Source organism: Neoarius graeffei, chromosome 2 (assembly GCF_027579695.1).
Source record: "Neoarius graeffei isolate fNeoGra1 chromosome 2, fNeoGra1.pri, whole genome shotgun sequence".
NCBI classification, from domain to species: Eukaryota; Metazoa; Chordata; class Actinopteri; order Siluriformes; family Ariidae; genus Neoarius; species Neoarius graeffei.
Window position 1 is genome coordinate 117,556,694 of NC_083570.1, and position 20,263 is coordinate 117,576,956.

The following is a 20,263-nucleotide window of genomic DNA, read 5'->3' on the forward strand; positions in this document are numbered from 1 at the left end:
GTGTTTGTCAGCCAATGGTAGTAAAGGAGCGCTCTGAAACTGACAGTATTAGCCAATCAGAAGAAGAATGGGGCGGGTCTAAGGAAAGCCTTTACCCCCTCCTCTCATTTCTTCCTTGCTTCGATGCGGTGCAGTGCTGAAGATCGACACGGAAAGTCACCTCGCGCCGTTACAGCTCCATTCAACGGAGAGAGGGTAAAAAGTAAAAAAAAATAAAATAAATGAACTTTTGTGTTGGAGAGAAGGGCGAGGGAGAGAGAGAGAAAACGGAATTGCATGGTGGCGTGGGCAAAATGCAGTTCGTGAACTCTGGGGCAGATGTGACGACCCTAGAGAAAGGTGTTAAAAATAAATGGCGCTGGGCATGGCTGGAGGAGACTGGGCGAGATTATTAAAACTTTTAATGCTCTCTAAATGCCATACTGAATTTCATCTACCTTTGTAACAGTTCACCTTGTGACTGTAGGTTAATTTATTACTTGTTAAGGACAACGCTGAGCACCAAAACTGAATATCAAAAGAAATGTGGTACATACAGGTGGTAGATATAGTAGATGCACTTTTGCCATCTTCTGGCCGTTTTTGGTATTGGATTTTCAAAAGTAAAATTTAATTTTCCATTCATGCAATCTCTGATCCCATGCCCCCACAAACCCCCTGGTATGGCTTGAAAATAAACACACAATCCAAAACACGTGCACACACACACACACATATATATATATATATATATATATATATATATATATATATATATATATATATATATTTTAGTTTCTTGCCTGTGTCGACAAAGTTCAGGCTCAGGATTTTTTTTTGCTTTAATCCCTGGTTTTGCTTCACGATGGAGAGAGGGGTTACAGCTAGAAGTAGGACAACTACAAATATGACGGAAAGCGAGTCTGAAGTAAGACAAGATAACCGAAGCCAAAACCCCCTCGGACTGGACCTACATGGTGATGATGGCTCTGAAGCTAGCCTGCATAGGATCCTCAAAGAAATACGGGAGTTCAGAAGAGACAACCGGGCACAGCTATCAAACCGATATTTAAAAAAAAAAAAAGTGTTGGAGAGCAAACGACAGACTAAATGAAGTGGAGGACAGAATTGAAGAAACCGAGATGATACTTCAGGCAGCATCAATGTGAATTAAGATGCTAGCACAGCGCCAAGCTAATCTGGAGGCTAAACTAATTGACCGGGAGGGTTGAGAGCAGAGAGATAACATAAGGATCTATGGGATAGCGGAGAATAAAGAGGGCAGCGATATGGCTGGTTTTCTTGACAGCTTGTTGAAAGACACACTTGACCTCCCCTGTGATCGGGACCTCGGAATTGAACGAGCCCATCGAGCTCTGTAACCGAAGCCCAACAATCGGGCTTGACCCCGGTCTATTGTGGTTAAATTTGGGAGCTACCAGACGAAAGAAGAGGTTCTCCGGAGAGCATGGCAGAAAAAAGAAGTGTTTTGTAAAAATGCTCGTTTCTACATTGACCATGAGTTCCCGTCAGAGTTGCTGAGGAAACGCGGTGAATATGGCAAAGCTAAGAAAATGCTGAAAGAAAAGTGAATAAAGTTTCAGACTCCATATCCTGCAAAGATGCAAGTATTCTACGAAGATGGCACTTGGCTGTACCAGGATGCGGCGGCGACAACGAGGGACACGGCTTTGCAAGGATTCCCAGTGAAAGTGGTGAGCACCCCTTACGCCCCGGACCAAGAGGAGGTCCAACTCCTGTCAACTTTTCAAGCGGCAGGGAGACGACGCGACCGGGGTGGAAATAAGGAACCGGGTGCGGCGGACGGTGGCTGACTGTCAGATACAAATCCCCGTTTGAAATACAAGGAAAAACGACAGGTATTTAGACGCTGTTCAATATCAGCAGGTGATTTAAAAGTTTATGACTTAATGGAGTTACAATGGCAGATAAACATTGCCAGATTACGGGGAGGGGCATACTTTATCTAAATTACATGTCAGGACTGCCAGGACATCTTTGGATTGATCTGTAGGACTCCTACATCTACCTTTTTGCTCAACTGAAGGAGTCGGGACTCGTTAATCAACGTGACATCCACGGTTTAATCCGTAGAAACTTTGGACACGGACATGTGGCAAAATTTGAGGGCCCCACTGATGACGCGACGTAGGACTCACCCTCCTGAGGACTTTATGTCCACAAGATCCAACAAGGCTCTTCAGAAATGAGCCTCTACTTTGGAAACGACTGTTCTGCACCGTTCTGGTGATGTTTTGTTCTACGTTTTTGTTCACTGGGAGAGATTTGTTTAGCGCACTGGTTTGGCATGGTTAAAAGTAGTGAGGAAGAGGGAGGTTATGTTTTGGATTATAGATTTAAAAATCTACGAACAAGCGGGATGTCAGAATTGTTTCTTTAATGTGAAGGGGATTACAAGTCCAGTCAAGAGAAACAAAATACTCTCAAAGGAAAATGCTCAAGTGGTGTTCCTACAAGAGACGCATCTCGCATCATTAGAACATGAAAAATTAAAGAGAATGGGATATTCAAGGGTTTACTATTCATCCTGTAAATCAGGCCGTAGGAGAGGTGTTGCAATTTTAATATCAAATAATATACCATTTGAACATCTTTCAGAAGTAACAGATAAGGAAGGGAGGTATATAATCGTCTCAGGCAAAGCAAATGGAGTTATAATAACATTGTGTAATGTTTATGTGCCTCCTGGAAGTCATTTTGCTTTTTACAGAAAGATGTTTGACTTAATGCTACAGGCCACAGGAATTGTTCTATGTGGTGGAGATTGGAATATCCGTCTTGACCCTACAATAGATTCATCTATAGACCAAGCTGCTGCATCACTACACAAGAAAATCAATGTCTCAATGTCCGAGCTGGGCATATTAGATCTATGGAGAAATCTTTACCCTACAGCTCGTGATTACACTTTTTACTCATGTCCCCATGACACATCTTCAAGAATAGATCATTTTTTTGTGTTACAGAAAGACCGCCATAGAATACGTAGTTGTGATACTGGGTGTATTGATATTTCTGATCATGTTCCTCTGGCTTGTACTGTTCATATTAGTGATAATCCAGGAAGATCACAGTGGAGACTAAACACCGGTATTCTAAACAACCCAAAATTTACATCCCAAAATAGAAAAGAAATGAAAGTGTTTCTGGAAGAAAATGATAGAGGGGAAGTCTACCCGAGTATAGTATGGGATACCCTGAAGGCGGTAGTTAGAGGTAAAATTATATCCTTCTGCACTCATGAAAAAAAAGCAAGACGATCACGGCTAATGGACCTTAATAAAGAATTAAAAGATCTTGAGACACAACAAACTGCTACCAAACCCAAGCCTGTTGATAAGAATAAAGTAAGTTAGGAATTAAATAAGTGTAACACCCGTCCCATGTAGCTAATTGGATATACAGTGGGGCAAAAAAGTATTTAGTCAGCCACCAATTATGCAAGTTCTCCCACTTAAAAAGATGAGAGAGGCCTGTAATTTTCATCATAGGTACACTTCAACTATGAGAGACAGAATGGGGGGAAAGAATCCAGGAAATCACATTGTAGGATTTTTAATGAATTAATTGGTAAATTCCTCAGTAAAATAAGTATTTGGTCACCTACAAACAAGCAAGATTTCTGGCTCTCACAGACCTGTAACTTCTTTAAGAGGCTCCTCTGTCCTCCACTCGTTACCTGTATTAATGGCACCTGTTTGAACTCGTTATCAGTATAAAAGACACCTGTCCACAACCTCAAACAGTCACACTCCAAACTCCACTATGGCCAAGACCAAAGAGCTGTCAAAGGACACCAGAAACAAAATTGTAGACCTGCACCAGGCTGGGAAGACTGAATCTGCAATAGGTAAGCAGCTTGGTGTGAAGAAATCAACTGTGGGAGCAATTATTAGAAAATGGAAGACATACAAGACCACTGATAATCTCCCTCGATCTGGGGCTCCATGCAAGATCTCACCCCATGGGGTCAAAATGATCACAAGAACGGTGAGCAAAAACCCCAGAACCACACGGGGGGACCTAGTGAATGACCTGCAGAGAGCTGGGACCAAAGAAACAAAGGCGACCATCAGTAACAATACGCCGCCAGGGACTCAAATCCTGCAGTGCCAGACGTGTCCCCCTGCTTGAGCCAGTACATGTCCAGGCCCGTCTGAAGTTTGCTAGAGAGCATTTGGATGATCCAGAAGAGGATTGGGAGAATGTCAAATGAAACCAAAATAGAACTTTCTGGTAAAAACTCAACTCGTCATGTTTGGACGAGACAGAATGCTGAGTTGCATCCAAAGAACACCATACCTACTGTGAAGCATGGGGGTGGAAACATCATGCTTTGGGGCTGATTTTCTTTAAAGGGACCAGGACGACTGATCCATGTAACGGAAAGAATGAATGGGGCCATGTATCGTGAGATTTTGAGTGAAAACCTCCTTCCATCAGCAAGGGCATTGAAGATGAAACGTGGCTGGGTCTTTCAGCATGACAATGATCCCAAACACACCGCCCAGGCAACGAAGGAGTGGCTGCGTAAGAAGCATTTCAAGGTTCTGGAGTGGCCTAGCCAGTCTCCAGATCTCAACCCCATAGAAAATCTTTGGAGGGAGTTGAAAGTCCGTGTTGCCCAACGACAGCCCCAAAACATCACTGCTCTAGAGGAGATCTGCATGGAGGAATGGGCCAAAATACCAGCAACAGTGTGTGAAAACCTTGTGAAGACTTAAAGAAAATGTTTGACCTCTGTCATTGCCAACAAAGGGTATATAACAAAGTATTGAGATGAACTTTTGTTATTGACCAAATACTTATTTTCCACCATAATTTGCAAATAAATTATTTAAAAATCAGACAATGTGATTTTTTTCTGGATTTTTTTTTCTCATTTTGTCTCTCATAGTTGAGGTATACCTATGATGAAAATTACAGGCCTCTCTCATCTTTTTAAGTGGGAGAACTTGCACGATTGGTGACTGACTAAATACTTTTTTGCCCCACTGTATCTAGTGTTGTAGTACTATGGGCGGGGTCCTGGGTACATATAGCTGTGGTTTAACATGAAAGGAACAAATGAAATGAACTTACCAGTTTTTAAATGGTTAACTTGATAATAAAATGATTAATTATTTGGCAGTGCCTCCACTTAGCAGAAAAATACAGTAAGTTTTCACCTATTTTGAATCCCACTAAGAATTGTTAACTTGTTACCCTTTTTACTCAAACACCCCTTCATCAAATACACACACACACACACACAAACACACACTTTAAATCCAAATTGTGAATTTAGTTAACACAAATGTAAATAATAATACCAATAACAACAATTAAAGATAGTACAAAATGTTGAATAGACCTTAATGAATTTAACTTTAGGATTTCTCAGAAATTATTCTTGTTAATTTACCACTTTTTACACCTTTAATCTTACCTAACAAGCCCACACACACACACACACACACACACACACTGCAACAAAATAAAATAATGTCTCTTTTTGAAAAAGCAAAAAATAAAAACCCGTTGCAGGCCTGAGTCGTTGCTTGGGAGCGTGGAGACCTAAAACAAATAGCCGCTTCACTTGTACAACACAAGGAAAAGAAAATAGCAGTGCACTGATCAATAGTTAATTACTCAGAAGTCTTGGAGAGGATAACGGGCAAAAGAGGGCTGAAACCGGCTAGATATGGGGGGGGGGGATGATACCGGGGGTACTGGCAACACAGTTCACGAAGGCAAACTAAGGCGGATGATCACAAGGTGGCGCTATATGCTGATGGTGTTTTGATATTTTTAATGAGCCCATCTAGTTTATTTGTCAAATTAATGGACCTTTTTAGAAAGATTTGGCGAGTTTGCAGGATATAAATTGAACATACAAAAAACTCAGATTCTGACTTTTAAATACATACCTCCTAAACACCTTAAAGAGAAATATCATCTTAATTGGGACCAGAACTCGTTAAAACACTTAGGGATATATATAAATATACCAAAAGAAATCACATCAATAACAAAGATAAATTATGAGCCTCTGAACAAAAATTAAAGAAGACGTACAAAAGTGGAACTCGATCTCTTTCCTCAGCCTCAGTCATAGAATAGACAGTGTAAAAATGAATATACTTCCAAGATCTCTCTTTTTATTTCAAGCACTTCCTGTAGAAATTTCCTTCAAATGGTTTTCAGAACTGAATAAAATCATCTCCAGATTCATATGGCAGGGTCAGAAACCCAGGGTCAAATTTAAAACACTACAACTTCCAAAGGGGGGGAGGGGGGATGGCATTACCTCATTTTAAAGAATATTATTTGGCAGCTCAGGTTAAACCTCTGATCGATATATGTAGCTCGGCATTTCATGCAAGATGGAAAGATCTCGAACTCTCTATTCAGACTGACCCACCGATCCATGCCATATTGGCTCATAAAAATTTGGGAAGATTCAGAAATAATATTGAAAACCCAGGAATCAAAGCACAATTAAATATTTGGAATACATTAAAGGAAGAATACAAATTGGAGAATAATTTACAGATAATTCAGTGGTGTGCCTATGACTCCGGATTCAAACCAAACGAAATGGATGATAGATTTAAATCTTGGATTTTGAGAGGAATAACATCATTTTATTCACTTACAACTAAAGGAAAATTGAAGGACTTTGAAAGTCTGAGGAAGGAATATCAACTTGAAAAATCTGACTTTTTTAGATCCCTCCAGATACGAACTTATTTTGAACATAATATTAGACATAAAACAGATATGGATGATCCTGTATTGAAAGTACTTCTGGACGCCTACCAAAATAATCTAAATAAGGGCATTATCTCTAGAATTTACAAAGGCCTATTGACAAAAAGGACGCACAAAAGAATACATCAGAGAAAAGTGAGAGAGAGAGAGAGAGAGAGACCTTCCAATATCAGACGAGGTCTGGCTGAACGTGTGTGAACTCCAGTGGAAATGTACAAACTCTCGGATGTAGAGGGAGTTTGGATGGAAGTGTTTTATTCATTTTTTTATCACACCAAAGCAAAAAGTACGTGTGGCGGGAGGAGATGCTAAATGTTGGAGACAGTGCGCGTCTCAAGAAGATGACCATTGGCATATATTTTGGGACGGCCCAGTGATCAAACCATCCTGGGCAGAGATTCATAATGCATTCAGAAAGATGTTTGAAACTGACCTGCCCTTTCAGTTTCTTCCTTTATTTTTAGGACATGTTGACTTCCAGGCAAGGTGCGCTGATGAATATTTGTTTGGTATTTTAATATGTGCCTGCAAAAAAAGCGCTTACAAGACGCGGGCTGCTCCCTGAACCCCCTACAATACAAGAATGGATAAATAGAGTAAATGAGATTTACAATATGGAAAGTATCACTTTCTCTCTCCGTCTCAAGAAAACTCTGTTTATTAAGTTATGGACAAAGTGGGTCAAATACTGTATATAAAACCCATACGACCAGACTTTGTGGAGGTGTCACGTGAACGATTATGGAAAGTTCCTGCAACTTTAACTTTACTGTAGATGCACATATATGTTGAACCTGTTTCAAATTTGTAATTTTATTTAATCTCTTCTTCTCTAACCTCTCCTGGACTTGCCTGTCACTCTCTTTATTCTCCTTTTATGTAAACGCTTAATCTCTCCCAAACTGTATAAAGTTCATCAATACTGAAAATGTATGGAATGCAGAAGAGATGATGCTGTTGGTTTGATGAATTTATGCATTACAATCTGCAATCCCAAAATAAAAAACTGCACCTGAGACACAAACTAACTGCCCTCTGTGTGAGCAGCAGGGTTTCAAAGCAGCAGTGACATGGAAAGTGAAAAGGTGCAAAAAAAGAATAAAAAAAGAGAAAATAACTGAAAATAAATTGCAAACCACATCAACTATTCTTTTGTTGACTTTTTGATATTCTGACAGTTGAAAGTTTGTTAGTGAGTTTTCTTTCAGTCTGCCTTTGTATATCTGCGATGAACAGGGTTGCCAGATCTGTGTAACAGAAGCAGCCCAGTGAACAAGCAGTATTAAACCCATGCAGTTTTCCTCCGTAGTTCTTTCACTAAGATCCTAAAGTGGTCTTGAATTATTACTAATTTCCAGAGGTGGACAAAGAACCCAACTTCATTACTTGAGTCAAAGTACAGATCCCACTGGTCAAATGTGACTCCGATACAAGTGAAAGTTCTACAGTCAAATTTTTACTTAAGTTAAAGTAGTGAAGTACTTGCTTTTAAAAATACTTAAGTATTAAAAGTACATTTTCTGTCAGCGCACTGTTGTATTATTGTCACAACGCTTATACCTAATACCTCATGCCTCTGAAGCGACCGACTGGATTATTTTGTGAATTCACAAAATGAACCTATGCTGTGCATCATGGTGGTTTAACGTTAAGCTAGCTAGTCAGTGACGCTCCACCTGACATGCTAGCAAACGCTTTTCAAACTCGAAATCATATTGGGTCACTAATGTTACTAGAAAAGAAGGATTTCTACGGTACATGCTGTTTATTTAAGATTATGCTAAAACATATTTCTGAAAGAACTTCAGATAAGTTAACTTTATTCATGTTAGCATAACTCTGTTTTTACATGCTAACTAACAGTCTCATCTCATCTCATTATCTCTAGCCGCTTTATCCTGTTCTACAGGGTCGCAGGCAAGCTGGAGCCTATCCCAGCTGACTACGGGCGAAAGGCGGAGTACACCCTGGACAAGTCGCCAGGTCCTCACAGGGCTGACACATAGACACAGACAACCATTCACACTCACATTCACACCTACGGTCAATTTAGAGTCACTAGTTAACCTAACCTGCATGTCTTTGGACTGTGGGGGAAACCGGAGCACCCGGAGGAAACCCACGCAGACACGGGGAGAACATGCAAACTCCACACAGAAAGGCCCTCGCTGGCCACGGGGCTCGAACCCGGACCTTCTTGCTGTGAGGTGACAGCGCTAACCACTACACCACGGTGCATCCCCTGCTATCTAACAGTGTCCAAGCTAACTAGCTATGAGTTAACATTAGCTGTGGACAAGGCTACAGCAACTTGGCGGGAAAATCCATAGAAAGTCATTTGACTAACCAGACTGCATAGCTATTGCAACATTATCGCTAGCTCTAAAAGCACAGACAACTTCACTGCAAGCTTTCTCTTGGAATAAAACGCTTACAGACCTCAATATGCTTCCGCAGGTCGGACATCGAGTTTTTGTAGGCCGTGATGTGGTTCGTTTTAGGTAAATAATGCAAACATTTAAAACGAAACAACTCTTTATTCCTTTCCAAAAACTGAAAGATGGGTTCTCGGTATGGCCATGGGTGTGTTCATTCCCCAGAAGAACCGCCTCCTTCCATTCTGCCATCAACTGATCGTGTTCAAATAATGCTGTGGAGAAATCACTGAACTTGACTTTATCCAGTCTACGGCTGTGACGTGACCCTCGTGATTACTGATAGACTGTCTCAGTGTCACCTGCGAATAAACAATCACGTTTAAGAAAAGAAAAAAACATCCACTTTCAAAGCTGCTTCATAGTAACGAGTAACGAGGACCTTGATAGAAATGTAGTGGAGTAAAAAGTACGATATTTGTCTTTCAAATGTAGTGAAGGTAGTCATAATTTTCCAAAAAAAAAAATACTTTACAGATACTCAAAAAGTGGACTTCAGTACAGAACTCAAGTAAATGTACTTCATTACTGTCCACCTCTGGAGATAAGCGCGTAACAACTAAACAGCATCCAAAGTGTTTTGACTTTGTTAGACCACTACACTCATCATCTTTAAAGTCAGTATTAAATCTGTTGATGAAGTGTGTGTCATTGTGTCTCTGCAGGTTGAAGCGGTGTGGTGTCTCAGATGAAGGCTGTGCTGCTCTGAGTTCAGCTCTGAGATCAAACCCCTCACACCTGAGACACCTGGATCTGTCCTGGAATAATCTGGGAGACTCAGGAGTGAAGCGTCTCTGTGCTGGACTGGAGAATCCTCACTGTAAACTGGAGATACTGAGGTAAGATCATCTCTCTGAGAGTCACATGACCTGCTCCTCAGTAAGACACATTCTCTAATAGTGAGACTGAAGCAGAGGTTTTAGCTTCATCATCAGTGTCCTGAGGAGGAAGATTGTTTCTGTTCACTGCACACTGATGATTTGTCACAGAGTCTTTGGGTCAGATGGATGTATGTGAGAAGCTGCAGCACAAAACGGGACTTGATCTGACTGCGATGTGTCTGAACTCACTGTGCAATTTACTACAACACTGTAACGAATCCCACAAACTGCACCTGAGACACAAACTAACTGCCCTCTGTGTGAGCAGCAGTGACATGGTGGAAATGATCTCGGGAATATAAAATTTGAAAACTAAAATGAGACGTTAATGCCACAGAACTGATTAAAAACCAATTTTTTTAAATAAAAAAAAATTAAAGAAAAATTAAATGGAGCCGACCATAGTAACTGTCTTTCTGATGATTTTTGAATAATTCAAATAATGTAATATAGTAATAAATATAGCCACAAGCAGCGATCATCAGGGTCCAAGTAATAAGGGGCCAAGTGAGACCACACCCGATTTTAAATTTCTTACTTAAGAGGTTCTTAAAGCGAGACGGCCTTTCGATTTCATAAAATCAGTGAAATTTAGTTCCCTCTGAAATGTGGTCATTGTGGTCATCTGTTTATTTCTGTAAGGCCACCCATTTTTTATCTTTAGGTTCACGGATTTTTTCAACATATTTTTGATGATGTCGGTCGAAATAAAAATAAAAGTGTCCTTGGGCAATTTTTTTTTTTTTTGCATGGCAAAATTTCAATATCGGATTAAGATGATAAAATAATTTAAATTCAAGAGACACACTTTATATATACACACACACACACACACACACACACACACACACACACACACACACACGTGTGTGTGTGTGTGTGTGTGTGTGTGTGTGTGTGTGTGTGTGTGTGTTCTTGTGTATAAGTTTATAACATGGACTAGCATTCCAGTACTTACTTCTCTGAAGGTATGTGGTCATATGACCGTTGGGCTCTCATGAGCACATTGAAGGCTGATACGTTCGTGCTACTTGATTCGATAGGACTCTCTGTGGCACCATCCTCTTCTAATTCCACAGTCAGATACTTGCAGCCAAAATCGCGAACTAACGTTATGGCAGGCATATTCGGCATCGCGCTCGTTACATCACCACCTTCTTTCTAAGACCCAAAGATCGTTTTGATCTTTTCATTGTTTACTTTCAATGCTTAAGAGACAAAATCGCCCACGTTTTGTTTAGTGAGACAGTGAAAAGACTTTTCTTTACCACACTTTATGCTTACATACAGTTGAGGCGATAGCTCGGAATCCATGCTGTCAGCGTCAGCCATGGTCAGCACGAGGTTGACACTGTCGTAAAGCGGTCATAAATACCATAAAAACATTCAAGTGAGTACTCAATGTCGTAAATAGTTTCGTTTTCAGACTCGGCTGAAGTGGATATATACAACACGCATTGTCGTTTGTATTTGCGATTCTAATACTTTTTACTTAAATATGACCTAGTACCAGGGATACAGTGCTGTTACAAGAAAAATGTGACTTTTTTTTTTTTACATTTCTTTTTGTACGTTTCGGCGGTAAAAATACGCACAGACTTCTTATTTTTCTAGCGGTAGTATTTAACTGCCGTCGGCGGATCTGTGATCCGAAAAATCTAAAATGAGTTGCCTAATATCTCACAAAATATCAGGCCATTCTGTGGCTGGGAAGTTATTTAATTTGAGGGGATTAAAGCAAATAATGTGCATGAAATCGCTCGCTTCGCGCAGTCAAGCAGACAGAGGAAGTCCGTGTGCGCATCCGCAGGTTTACCTTCTTCTTTTGGGTTTTAGGGCAGCTGGCATCCACAGTGTTGCATTACTGCCATCTACAGGTTTCCCTTTGAGCGTGCACTGACAGTTCCATCATTCTGTCGCTAAACGAACAGCTGATCAGACCGAGGTGCTCGCTGAGCGCCGATATTTATTAGTTTGGTCCTGAGTTTCTTTTCCTTCGTATATAACATAACGTCTTTTCTTCTTGCTTTCCGTTACTGTAGTCAGTCTTTCACGTTTCATTCACACACTCGCGTCCTTCATTTTTCTCTCCTGTTTCAAATTTGTATCCCACAATGTCTTGCGTGAACAGGGAAAGCCCACCATGGGATGCATGGCATAGTATCTTGAATTGGGTCATGGTGAAGCAGGAAAAAATTGCGGAGAATTTAGGGCCGGGTGGCTAAAGGCAGTCTACCTTTAAAATATTGCAATATTTCAGTTTTAGCGCCCCCTGTGGATAAAACGCAATGGTTAATAATGAAAATTGAGACGACTGCAGTCAGTACTATCTCTCTGAAACGATCAGATATTTAGATTCTACCAGCAGATTGCGCTCCATCCAAAAGCTGAAATATGCAGGCATCACAGAGCCATATAATCGGCACGGTGGTGTAGTGGTTAGCACGGTCGCCTCACAGCAAGAAGGTTATGGGTTCGAGCCCAGCGGCCGGCGAGGGCCTTTCTGTGTGGAGTTTGCATGTTCTCTCCGTGTCTGCGTGGGTTTCCTCCGGGTGCTCCGGTTTCCCCCACAGTCCAAAGACGTGCGGTTAGGTTAATATGGGACGGCCTTGAGCGAGGCACCGAACTCCCAACTGCTCCCCGGGCGCTGTTAGCATGGCTGCATGGTGTGATTAATAAAGTTGTGCTTTCTTTTCTTTCTGTCTTAATTTACCCATAATTTTTTCTTTTTCCCTGCACACGTGTGTGTGCGTGCGTGCGTGCATGTGTTCGCTGCTTCAGATGGGTGTTAAATGCAGAGGAGAAATTTCGCTGTGTAACTTCTATAAGTTTATCTGTAGATGTTTACTGAATTGGGCTCACAATCACTCGTGTACATTTGTGCCGGTCGTCAAACACGAAGCTTAAACATGGCCACATAAACAAATCCACAGTTAGGATTACGCCATGTGAAAGGCCCCGATAAACCAAGTTTGGTGCCTGTGTGAGTTACAGTTTTCTGTCCACATACTTTTAGGAGCAATAATAATAATAATATAGTTCCTACAGTTTTGCTCCATGGGCCCCTAGTAATATAGTAATAAAGGATAAAGTAGTAAATATTCTCTCAGGACGTCTCCGTCTCGCTGCTCTGAACAGGGTTGCCAGATCTACGTTACAGAAGCAGCTCAGTGGATCAGCAGGATTAAACCCATGCAGTTTCCCTCAGTAGTGCTTTCACTAAAATCATCTCCTATTCCACATTTAGTCATAAATACAGACTGTCTGTGAGTAAACCCACTGACTCCGTTCCATTCATACAGTAACCCAGAGCTAAAGTGGAGAACAGGATCAATAGGTGTGTGTGTGAGAGGAGATCACAGGGCACGACCACTACGCTCTGTTTTATTCTACAGATATGATTAACATCAGGTTCACAAACATCACCAATCCATGGGAAAACACACACACAGAACTGTAAAGAAGAAGAATTCTTTTCTGAAATTAAAACTCTACCATACATTGAAAAATGCACCAATTTGAACAGCCACAAAATGTTTCTTTCTAAATAACAGGTGATTTAAAAATCTATATTTCACTACTTGTGTTTGCAGAAACGTTTTTGAAGCCTTTGACATGACCTGGTTTTCTGCGTTCATTAATAATAAAACATGGTCTAATCTTCATCCAAGTCAGAAGAGTCGACAAACCCATTCTGTCTAAAGAAAACACACTCACACTTCTTCTTGTCAGTCCTGAATAAATCATTTAAACATTCACACTCTGGGTTTTAAAGTGTGTGACCCTCTCTGATAACGACTTCTCCAAAAGCTAATTAGAGTCCGACCCTGTTCTATAAAATACACACACAGTCTGATTACTGACCGTCTGATCTTCTCAGGAAAGAGCTGTTCGTGTGAACTCTGATTAAAGAGAGATTTTGTAGAGATGTGTGAAGCAGGAAAACGTGACTAAAACAGCGTTTGTAAAGAGCGAGTGTGTGTGACTCGGTCCACAGGAAGATAAATTGTCTCCAAACAGAGCAGATTCAGTGATGTTGCTCCTCTGCCTAAGATCGAGACATCCTGCAAAAATCACTCCAAGAGCACAGCATGGAATACTGAAGGAGGAGAAAGAGAAAGCAAAGGAGAGCAGAACAGCTGCAGAAATCTCTAGAACTCACTAAAGTCTCTGTTCATGTGTCCACTGGAAGAAACAACACTGAACAATAAAACTGTTCGAAATTACAAAGAAAGTCTGTTTAACAAAACCAATGAAAATCATTTCCATCCAACACTAATCAGGTATTCTTCTACAGACTGAACGATTATGGAGCGATATTCTCTCTCTCTCTCTCTCTCTCTCTCTCTCTCACTCACACACACACACACACACACACACACACACACACACCTCAAATTTAAAGACACGAAGCGAATCTTGATGATCATAAACTGAGACAGTGCAGTGTGTGTCATTGTGTCTCTGCAGGTTGTGGCGGTGTGGTGTCTCAGATGAAGGCTGTGCTGCTCTCGCTTCAGCTCTGAGATCAAACCCCTCACACCTGAGAGACCTGGATCTGTCCTGGAATAAAATCAGAGACTCAGGAAAGAATCTGCTCTCTGCTCTTAAGGATGATGAACATTACAAACTACAGACACTGAGGTGAGTAATGACTTTTTTTAGTTAAATGGTGGGGAAGAAAAATCTTTTAACCTCATTATCATTTTTGTTTAATTTCAGTAAAGATCACATGACCAGGCCATGAAATGAAACCAGTTTTGAGCAATTCCAGCGTTATGGACGTGACACTTGAACTCAAAATGGCAACAAATGACCCAGTGCATGTTTTATTGTCTCCCAGTATTTAAACAGGTGTTGCATATTTTAAGGCTGTACCATACTGGAGAAGTGATAGAACAAGAACAATTCCCATAGTACATCTAGGGCATGCCAGAAAATGCCAATAAAAGATGCGTTATGGATGTGACAGAAAAAGTATCACTTTTCTTGGGTGACTGTACATTTTTATCAAACTCTGTGAAATTGTAAACCTAATGTCGAAATGGAGATATCCATTTGATAGAGGGGTCCAAGGTGAATATTAAAAAATCTTCGTTTAAAATATTTTGTATTTCATGCAGAGTTTCGGAAGGAAAAGTCAGCGTTATGGATGTGACGAAATTCCGTTATGGATGTGACGCGTCTGAAATAGACATGGCATATGTATAGAAAATCAGCAATTTAACCACCATAACCCTTTGGAAAACTCTCTAAATATCAGCTAAAACTATCAAAGTTCTTAAATAATATTTAGGATGGCTATTGGTTTGCTGTTTTGTGGATTTTAGCATACATTTCTGTGGCCTGTGGCAATAATATAGAATTGTACATGATCAAAGTTGATTTTAGCTTGGGTTTTACATTATAAGAAAGAAAGACTGACAGTGACATATTAGGTGATCAAAATGTGACAAATTGGTTCAACTTATTCACATCTGTAAAATACAGGCCTAGGTGATATCTCTGGGAGTGGTTTTGATGTATTACATGTTGCTTTATTTTTGCATGGTGAGGCTGACATTTACATGGAATTGCCCTTTTAGAAATTTTCACTGTGTTCTATTTAATCAGATGTGTTTTTTTTTTCCTTCTCACAATTACCTTTTAATGTTGTTTAGTGTCCATTAAAGTGTTGATTTAAAATGAATCTGAAGACAGAAGACAGGGAGTCAGTCCCAGGCATGCAAACTGGTCAGGGATGAAAAAGGTGAGAAGGGTTCACGGACACACGGCACGCGCGCAAAAGTACATTTCATAGTCTACGTTACAAAAAAAATTGCAACCAGTGACATCTTGAATTTAATACAGTACAAAATAACTTTCCATAAACATGTCTTTACTGGACTTCAATTCAATTCAAGTGGACGCTTTCTTTACAGCCATTTTATTTTTTTTTCTTTTTGGCCTGCACCAGGAGTTCACAGGCCCTCTTCCTGTGTTTAGCTGCATGCCTCAGCCTGGCCTGCTTCTCCTGTGTGTGGATGCAATGATTTCCATCTTCTTATGTATTTCTGTTTGGACGTGAGCCATCAAAGCATGGCTGCCCTTTTTCGCATAGTTTATGTCCTTGTGGCAGAAGACACACCTGGCCAATCCCTGTCTATCAATTTTCTTAAAGACATCACCTATGTGAAATGACACCTCTTGTCCCTTCACGGATACCTTGCCCTCCAGTTTAAGCCAGGCCCACTTCCAGCTGCATTTTATTTCAGCATCCAGCTTTTTAACAGCTGCAGCGTCCTCCTCCCCTAACACACTCATTCTGCAAGAATAATGTTTGTATTAGTGTAAGTGGTACATCAGTACTATTAACTGTAAACCACTCTCTTTACTGTGTTCAGAGATCACAGAAGCTAAAGCTGTACAACAGCCAAAAGTAATTGACTTTGAATGGTGACGAGCGACAAAAGCTACAGTAGCGACTAAACAACAATGGCAGCAAAGCGACTTTACACTACAGCTTTAGTAGCTTCTGGTCTAAATACACGACAAGCCTTTCCTGACGTCTCCTCTCACGCTAAAAAAAAATTGCGCCGAGTCAATGGATGAAGGCAGAACAGTGTACAACACGAGACAGGCCAGTTTTCGCTATTTTTAGATGGCTCAGAACCATTTACGTTTCAATGAATCAATAAATAACAATCCTGGCGACCAGTGTTTGTTACTTAGCGTTGACAACACAAGTTTGACGCTAATTTCATTAAAATATCTAGCAAACAGGAGCAAATAATTTTCCACCGGAGCTTTACTAGCTCTCGCGGTGTTCAACGCAAGTTGTAGCGAACGGTAACTAAACCCATGTCAAGAGTTCCCCAGTAACTTCGATACTACCAGAAAATATAAAAATAATTGGAACCATTACTTGTGCTTGTACATTGCTTGCGCTCTACAGCCAGAGCAAGCTAGAACAAGCGGTTGTCATGGGGATTTGAAAAGACGCTTGGTGCTTATTTTTAGGAGAAAAACACCCTGTCGGCTTTCTAGCTCTCGAAAAAAAAAAACTGTATTTGAAAACCATCCATTGTGAAGAGGGAATTTCTCTATACCATGCCACTGAGCTGATCATGTGTTCATTTTCATATCTCTCATATCTGGCGACAGTAAGCTATAGCAGCTGGTATTTACATCTGTAGCCGTCTTATGGAGCTAGCTAACGTGTTATGTCTTAAACTTGATTTCAGCAAGTATGATAAACATATTAGACGTAGTTACATTTATGTACACATTTCTGGCACTGTGTTGCCACGTGTTGCCTCAACACGTAACAGCAACAAAATCCAACGACTTTTCCAGTTATTCACCCCCGAGCGCGCTGGAAACTGTTCCATTGGTATGTTCAGACCCCTTCGCATGTTTGTAAACAAACCGACCGTTGCTAGGATGCGCGTGCAGCCTGGACTCAGAAACAATGGCGCTGCCCATAGACCGGCATTATGAGCTGTCAGATTATGCAAAACAATTGTCATTACAAGATCAAGAATGCTACATAAATAAGTTAACTCTAACAAGTGGACATCGCCTACCGAATCTGTATTTAATTAAAGAGTGGACGGACGATGTTAGTAAGTTCCCTGGTATACAATGGCCAGATCGTACCTTATTGACAAGACTTCAGTGTACACCCACGAAAAACTTCGTGCCTACAAGTCATACTATTTACAAAAAATGTCAAACTAAAAAAAAACACCTATTTACAAAAGTAGCCTGCCATCAACATTCTGGTTACAGCGAGACTACAACTTGATTAACAATGGGACATTCATATTCATTTTGTTTTAATCAAATTATGCCAGTGATGTGACGGCAATGTGGCTTTAGCTACAACAGCAAATACCAACACTAAACAGCAATTTGCAGGAGGTAATGGCATGAAAGGAATGATAGTGTAAAGAGTGCAGCTAAGAGAAATCAGAGCTGCGTAAAAAGCGAGAGGCAGAGACCAGAAATGAAACTGAACGGGGCAGGAGCTAGGTTAGAGCAGTCAATGTAAGTTGGCATTTAGAGTGAGGGCACACAATTTTACCTTTCCATCCTTGCTTTAAAATTGTGATTTTCGGCATACACAAATAATGATGGCACAAAATCTGGACTGCTTGAGTCAAGCGAGACCTCTCCTACAAACAAAATTGCATGCAAAGCTAAGTTAACATGCTAACAATATTCATTACATTGTGTAACTATGACCCAGCTAATCAGACAAACGTTACCAAAGTATTTTGCTACATCAATAAACGAAGACTAGAAAGAATAAAAAAGAAAGATTTAATAAATAGCCTGATGATGAAGTGGGCGCTGAAAACCTGCGCGTTTTTGATAATGCTTTCATCCCAGTCTACACGTTTGATGGCTTGTAGCCATCGATGTCAGCGAATAAATTTTTTTTTTTTTTTTTTAATTTTTTTTTTTTGGAATGGGTGAGATCCTGCTGGAATTCTGTACATTTTAACCCCATCACTGCTACGATTCTGACACCCGACAACACAACAACTAGGCATTTCTCATCTCATCTCATTATCTCTAGCCGCTTTATCCTGTTCTACAGGGTCGCAGGCAAGCTGGAGCCTATCCCAGCTGACTACGGGCGAAAGGCGGGGTACACCCTGGACAAGTCGCCAGGTCATCACAGGGCTGACACATAGACACAGACAACCATTCACACTCACATTCACACCTACAGTCAATTTAGAGTCACCAGTTAACCTAACCTGCATGTCTTTGGACTGTGGGGGAAACCGGAGCACCCGGAGGAAACCCACGCGGACACGGGGAGAACATGCAAACTCCACACAGAAAGGCCCTCGCCGGCCCCGGGGCTCGAACCCAGGACCTTCTTGCTGTGAGGCGACAGCGCTAACCACTACACCACCGTGCCAACTAGGCATTTCTTCCAAATATTTCTTCTCGTCTCTATCGTCGCCAAAAGTCAGTCTGACCGTCGCTGAGTCTTTTTTGAGTCCAGGCTGCGTGCGCAATTTCCTCTTACGTATGAATGACGTTTACTACGAAGGGGTCTGTTAAGATCCAGTTGCGAGATGAGGTTGCCAGATCCCTCTATAAAAAGGTGACTTTGCGGTCTGAATCTGTGGAATATTCGTAAGCGAGGACTGGCAACCAGCAGTGGGTTGCGCACCAGCTGATCAGAACTCCAATGGAAAAGAAGCGCGTGTTACTGTTTATCTCGATTGGCTGTAACCTTGTAAGTGAAATGTTTGGCAACAATAACATTGTAGCCTGCCTATCCCCCCAAAAAAAAAAATCTTCGGATCTACACGATTCACACAAGTGACCTATTTTGGGACCAAAACGGCGAATTTTGCCAAAAGGTGAGGAGTTTGCATGTGTGCAGTCCGAGTCTCCAAAATGTCCCGTCTGAGTGCATGAGAGTGATTGTAAATGAGCACCTCATCTCCTTGTGACACCCTGCTGTCTCTGACTTCATCCTGCTGCTTTTGTCTGAATAAGATGATCTCGGCTTTTCCCTGTTTCTGATCTTCTAGAAGACTGAATAAATGTTGGATTAAATTATAAACAGGAGATAATAATAATAATGTTTCTCTTGGAGCAGAGATGATTACATGCTGTTGGTCATGAAGTACCACAGTCCAGTGTGTGGGCATTAATCCAGATGTTTTTCTTTTCTTTTCAGTGTGTGATGAACATCTGTGTGTGTGTGATGAAGACTCTCGTGTTCCTGCAGTTCCATGTTGGAAATGAGCACTTTATTAGGAACAACTTGTGACCTGCATGAAACTGCTTACAGTACTCTGCACAGTTTCAGTCAAATCCATTTCTAAATCCAAACTCTCAATGGTTCCTTGGTCAATAAAACTACTTAATAGTAGGTCTTAGTGTGGTGTGAGTGATAGTGTGTGTGTGGGGGGGGGGGGATGGGGGGTAGTATTTTTAGGTTGTGGTGTAATTTTATGCAATCATTCTGTTTTATGTGTAATATTTATTATTATAATATCTCTCTGAGCAATGTCTGTGCTAAGTAGCTCAGGGAAATGGCTGTGTGCAATACAGTGGGGCAAAAAAGTATTTAGTCAGTCACCAATTGTGCAAGTTCTCCCACTTAAAAAAATGAGAGAGGCCTGTAATTTTCATCATGGGTACACTTCTTCAACTATGAGA

The 20,263-nt window shown here is 40.9% G+C and overlaps 1 protein-coding gene across 4 annotated transcripts in view; it reads left to right on the forward strand.

The window, feature by feature from the left end:
• LOC132882161 (NACHT, LRR and PYD domains-containing protein 12-like) overlaps positions 1-20,004 on the forward strand; it is a 92,620-nt gene extending 72,616 nt beyond the window's left edge. For 2 of the 4 annotated variants that reach the window (XM_060915428.1, XM_060915430.1), the window contains 3 exons: positions 9,875-10,048; positions 14,561-14,734; positions 15,751-18,901. In XM_060915428.1, coding sequence (XP_060771411.1) covers positions 9,875-10,048; positions 14,561-14,734; positions 15,751-15,760 — 358 coding nt within the window. In that variant the 3' untranslated portion in view covers positions 15,761-18,901. Of the gene's footprint in view, positions 1-9,874; positions 10,049-14,560; positions 14,735-15,750; positions 18,902-19,778 lie in introns of those variants that run through there. The other 2 variants (XR_009654124.1, XM_060915429.1) reach the window with 2 other exon arrangements.
• The last annotated feature ends 259 nt before the right edge of the window (positions 20,005-20,263 follow it).